The following is a 5,461-nucleotide window of genomic DNA, read 5'->3' as shown; positions in this document are numbered from 1 at the left end:
TGCTTGTTCACCAAGAGAGTTTCTAGAAAAAGTTCTAGTTTACTAATCTCCCATTTAGTTATATAGAACCCAGTATTAGTTTAAGTCTTTATTTTGAAGTTCAGGTGACTTACTATTTTCCTGTATTTTTTAATTTTAGTAAATGTGAGTTTGGTGGAGTGTCAGTAATATTTTTCTGTGAAGGGCCAGATAGTCCATTTTATAGACTTTGTGAGCCTTAAGATTGCTTTCTTAAATATGCCACTCTGCCATTATAGCATATCAGCCGCTATGACAGGAAGTTAATGAATGATGATGGCTGCATTTCAGTACACTTTATTTATGCAAGTATTTGTCTAGATTTAGATTATGGATAGAGTTACAAACCTTTCTTATTACTCTTCTGTAGAAAAGGAAGGGGAGGTGACAGACTCTTGTGTAATGAAGAGAAAATCAAAGATTTTCTACAGCTATGTGCCCATCTTGGCTATGTTAAATTGTAAATCATGTCCTAAGTATGAGCATATTCATAGCTACTTGGTTTTAGTTCAGTATGTTACAGTATGTTACAAATACAGTATGTTTATTTCAAGCAGAGAAATGTAGACTTATATCCAAAGGAATTTTAACCTTGAAAATTTTCGCAGCTTTTGTAGTTATTTTAAGAATTGATTTTATAACTCTTTAAGTACTTATTCTACTTTAGAATATATTCTACTTTGGAATATACTTTATCATTTTATTATATATTTTTTATATTGAAAGGTTGACTCCTTTTGAATTAATAGAGTTTTAGTCATGAAGGGACAAAGCAATTATAGTTAGTAATTAAGGAGAAAAGGTAACATAGATGTTATTATTGCCAATTATGTTAGTTACTCTAACTAGATTCTTAAATTACATATATCTGTCTCTTTCTATACTTTATATTCTTTTTAGGCCTACAACTACTGTATCACTTTTAAAAATAGAATGTGGTTTGCTTGATTCTTCTAAAGTAGCAATGAACAGTATTGAAGGAAAAAAAGGAGTACGTGAAGTTTTAAATGACATTCTTACACAGTTCACCATAAGTCAGCAAAATATTTTCAGGGCTTTAATTGCTCTTTCAAAATAAAGTTGGTGGTAGTAGTAATTTTGGTCAGTACTTCAATTCTTACATTTTTAAGATAAATAGCTAATATTTTTTCATATTTACATGAACTTTACTTGTAGTGTATGCAAGTCACTGTACAGCTAAAATTAATTGGAAATGTCTTGATTTAGAGAATGCAACATTCTCCTGATCTAGTGAGCTTTATGATGGAGTTGAAGATGATTTTGGTAAGCACTTATATTCTAACACTGCTGCCATAGTCTATGTCTTGTTTTTCTCCGTGTTTCCTTCAAAAACTAACATGATTAGAATTTTAAGCTTCTTATCTCCCAGTCACTTAATGTATTATTTTATTGTGTGCATAAATGTGGCTGTTACTTTCCTTGAACTTCGTGAGTAAAGTGTGTGTACGGATCAATTTGATTGTATCATAAACTGGGTGCACATTACGCTAGTCTTGGGCGAGTGCTGAAGAAGTAAAATGTACTCCTTGTCTGTCAGATAATCATTTTTAAAGATGTAATACAGGATATAATTTTATTTAACATGATAGAGCTCTGAAAACTTGTCAGGCTTCTTACATATAGTTAGCTGCAGTAAGAGTTAGATACAGTAAGTGATTATTCATCAGATCAGTGTAAAGTATTTGATTATCTTGTGTATGTATTAGTTTTTGAAGATGTATTTTATTGGTAAATGTTTAATATTAGAGGGAAAGCTACAGGCCCAGGACCTAACTAACTTCTAATCGTCTTTCTTCCCCAAGACATTTAGGAGAAACGAATTCCTGAATGTTGTGTCCATTCCTCTCTCAATGTGTGTCATTGTATAGTTCTAATAGTTAAATGTTTTATGACTGTGGCTATATTTTTATACTTAACATCACATCAAATTTAATGATGATTCCTTGTAGCTGCTTTGTATCAATATACACACAAAACATAAATGTGATACTTAGTTTTGGTCTGTCTCTTAAATCTCTTCATAGCAGCATCTCATCTTTCCTCACCCCCACAGCCACCCACCTTTTATTTTTTTAAGATTGATTTTAGTTATTTACATATACAAAAACTGGAGTATAGGCAAGAGATGCAGAGGATGAAAGAATACACCAGAGACAGAGTGGGGAGCAGAACAATCCGCTGAAATACACTGGCGTGTGGAGCAGTGGGCAACACAGGAGAGGTCTACAGGGTCAGCTCCCTGGTTGGGGAAACTCATGTTGCAGTGACTGATGATAGCTGGATAGTCCTGAGACTTTAATCCCTGCACTAGAGGTTTTTTTGTTTTTTTTTTTTTTTTGTTAACATAACTCACCATTTTTTATGCCATCTCTTGTTGAACAAATTAGATTAGTATCTTATAAACTTTTCCAAATTTTGGATTTAGTATTATTCAAAATATCTCCAATATTTTCCTGCTTCTGACAATTAGATGTAGAGGTCTCAACAATGTAGAGTTCATTTGTCTTGTGCTCTTTACTTATTACATTGCTTCAGGAGTTACATGATGTCTGGCAGCTTGTTTTAGTTAAGGTTTAGATTCATCTGATACAAAGTGTATCATCTACTGATTTTAGCACCAATGATGGTATTGCCATACATCCACTATTTCACTAGGGGTTATAACGTTGATTTACTTCATCCTCTACAGTTACTAACTCAGAAGAACTTCCCATATCAAGTATTTGGTTATTTGATATATAGCTCATATTGGGGAGAAAAGATAAATGCTTGTTTCTTTTCCCTTTTCATAAAAATCTGTTTTAAGTATAATGTGTTAGTGTCAAGCAACTGCCAAAGGGAATTAATAACATTTTTGTATCCTTATGAATTCATGGCTTTTATATAGTTAATTAACCTTAATCCATTATTAAGGTTATTATTTTGGTGCTTATCCCAATTTTGGTCAGTTTTAAGTCCCTCCTTGTTGGCTCCTGAATTTATTTTTTTTTTTAAGATTTATTTATTTATGCATACAGAACTGGGGTACAGGCCAGAGGTGCAAGGGCAGTGAGAGGGTTCATCAGAGACAGGGTGGGGAGCAGAGCAGCGGATGGGTCCGGAGAGGTCTGCTGCACCATGTGGATCACCTCCAGGGCTGGGGACTGAACTCATACTGAACTGGCTTTAGTTTCTTAGTGGTGTGCTTTAACCCGCTGTGCCACCAGGGAGGGCCCCCCCGCCTTTTTTTTTTTTTAACCATAACCCAAGCTTTGCTTTCTGACACTACTTGTCTCAGGTTCATTTAGGATTCTCTCCCAGAAGTATAAGTAGTTATTTCTTGAATACCATTTAGTAGGAAATGGTATTTGGCTGTTACCATTTGAAAAACTTTAGTGTTCATTGCTGTTTTAGGAATTTTCAGTGGACAAAGCTTGGAAAAAATTACATTTTAGAAAGAGAATAATCATGAATTCATACTGACATTTCCAATTCAAATTTGGCATAATAACAGTTTTAATTCTTTGAGTTTTATACATATACCTGTAACTTAGAAAAAGTTTGGTTTTAACATTAACATAATATTTATTACATTTTACTTACAGTTTTTTTTGCCTCTATATTTGTCTTACAAAATTAGAATGCTGATATATTGCAACTAACTACTGAAAGCAGTTTTATATTTCCTTGTGATTCTTTTCAAAGCTTTTATATTCTTAGAAGCAGCTATCACACATTGAAAGTTTAGTTGCTAGAGTTCCTCTGAATCCCGTTTTAATTTCACAACAACTTACTGATATATAGGGCTTTGATAAAGTTGTGGAGATTAAAATAAAGCATTTAAAAGCATCTCTAAAGTTTAAATTTTGATTTATTAATTTCAAACCCTAAATAAAAAGGGTTGTCAAACTTGATAATAAATTTCATTAAAATGTAAAATATAATAATGTTACAAAAGGTAAGGGGAAGAAGTAAAACATATTTTGGTTTATGTCCTCTTAATATTGGACAATATTTGACAAGTTTATCTTTTTACTATTATTTAAATAGGCTTTGAAATAGATGGAATAAGGGAACCAGAGTAAAATATATATACTGTGTCTCATTTAGCTCTTATTAGTGAAATTGATTTTATTAGGTTGTAAGCACAGCTTTATTGGTCATTTAATTTTGATGAAACACTAGTTTAAAACTAAAATGAAGCATGAGGCTGATCCATTTCACAGTATTCTATTTAGTACAGTGGCTTTGCATTTATGAATACAAGTATGATATTTTAGCTTTTTAAAAGAAATAGGATAGAGTTGATGGTCTGGATAGTGTAATAATTTGTTCTGTTGTCAATAATAGGGTTCATAAAATATAATCTCCAATGGAAGTATTAAGAATGGTGCCCAGATAAAATCAGCATTCAACTTCTACAGGAAATTTTATAAGTTTCCTAGTAATTAGGCATGTAGCAGTTTAGTAAATATTTAATAAATTAGCAACGGCCCTTACTTTAAAAGAATTCTCTCAGGTATAAGTAGTTTATTCTTTAGATTGGAATTACCTAAGACTCAAATCTAGAAAATTCAAAACTCAGGGTTTTAAACCTCTGGTTGTAAAAGCCTGTGTTATTTCTTTATTTTTTATTTTTATTTTTTAGAGATTTTATTTATGTTTATAGAACTGGGGTACAGGCCAGAGGTATGGTGGGTGAGAGGAGTCACCAGAGACAGTGGGGAACAGGCAGATTGGCAAATTACACTGCTGAAGGGAGCAGCGGGTGGGTCATGAGAGGTCTGCTTCGCCATGTGGGCCAGCTCCCTGGTGGGGGACCGAATTTGTGCTACGGTGGCTTCTGAGAGCTTCATAATGTGGTGTTTTAACCATTTGCGCCACCAGGGAGAGCCCAGCCTGTGTTTTTTCTACTGTGTATTTTTCCTCTTCTGTAGGAAGAACACTTTGTTTCTCTGTCCTGCCTTTGTTTTAGTTATGGTTTTATTTATTTTTTCTTTAAATTTTTAAAAAATAATACTGTTTACTTATTTTTCTTTATAATATTTGCTTTTCTCAGGTGTAGCCCCCTTAGTTTTCACGAGTTCACCAGTCACCATCTCCATAGTGCCTTGTGCTCTTCCCACCCTTGTTTTGATCCCTTGCCCTCTCCTTCCCATACATGATTTGAGATAGAAGTGATTTGACCTTAGAGTTAAAATACATTTTAATAATATGGATGTTCATTTTTACCTCCAATATTTGTGGATAACAGAAATTAATATTTTTTAATAAAAATAGAAATTTCCAAAGAAACACTATAAATATTGGAGCCCTATTGGTGCTTCTATTTATATTAATGTTGGTGTTATCTGGGTTTTACAAATCTTTCAAAAATTTTTTTTTTAAAGATTTATTTATTTATTTGTGCATACAGAACTGGGGTACAGGCCAGAGGCTCAGG

General features: G+C 32.9%; 1 protein-coding gene across 1 annotated transcript in view; it reads left to right on the top strand.

Moving 5' to 3' along the window:
- The window catches only part of FANCL (Fanconi anemia, complementation group L), a 65,211-nt gene that overhangs the window by 15,495 nt on the left and 44,255 nt on the right, over positions 1-5,461 (top strand). Inside the window, exon 4 of the mRNA XM_004691340.2 lies at positions 1,246-1,302. Coding sequence (XP_004691397.1) covers positions 1,246-1,302 — 57 coding nt within the window. The remainder of the gene's footprint in view (positions 1-1,245; positions 1,303-5,461) is intronic.

The sequence above is a fragment of the Condylura cristata genome, unplaced genomic scaffold (genome assembly GCF_000260355.1).
Source record: "Condylura cristata isolate star-nosed mole 26May11 unplaced genomic scaffold, ConCri1.0 scaffold00031, whole genome shotgun sequence".
Lineage (NCBI taxonomy): Eukaryota > Metazoa > Chordata > Mammalia > Eulipotyphla > Talpidae > Condylura > Condylura cristata.
This window is presented reverse-complemented; position numbering and strand designations above follow the sequence as displayed.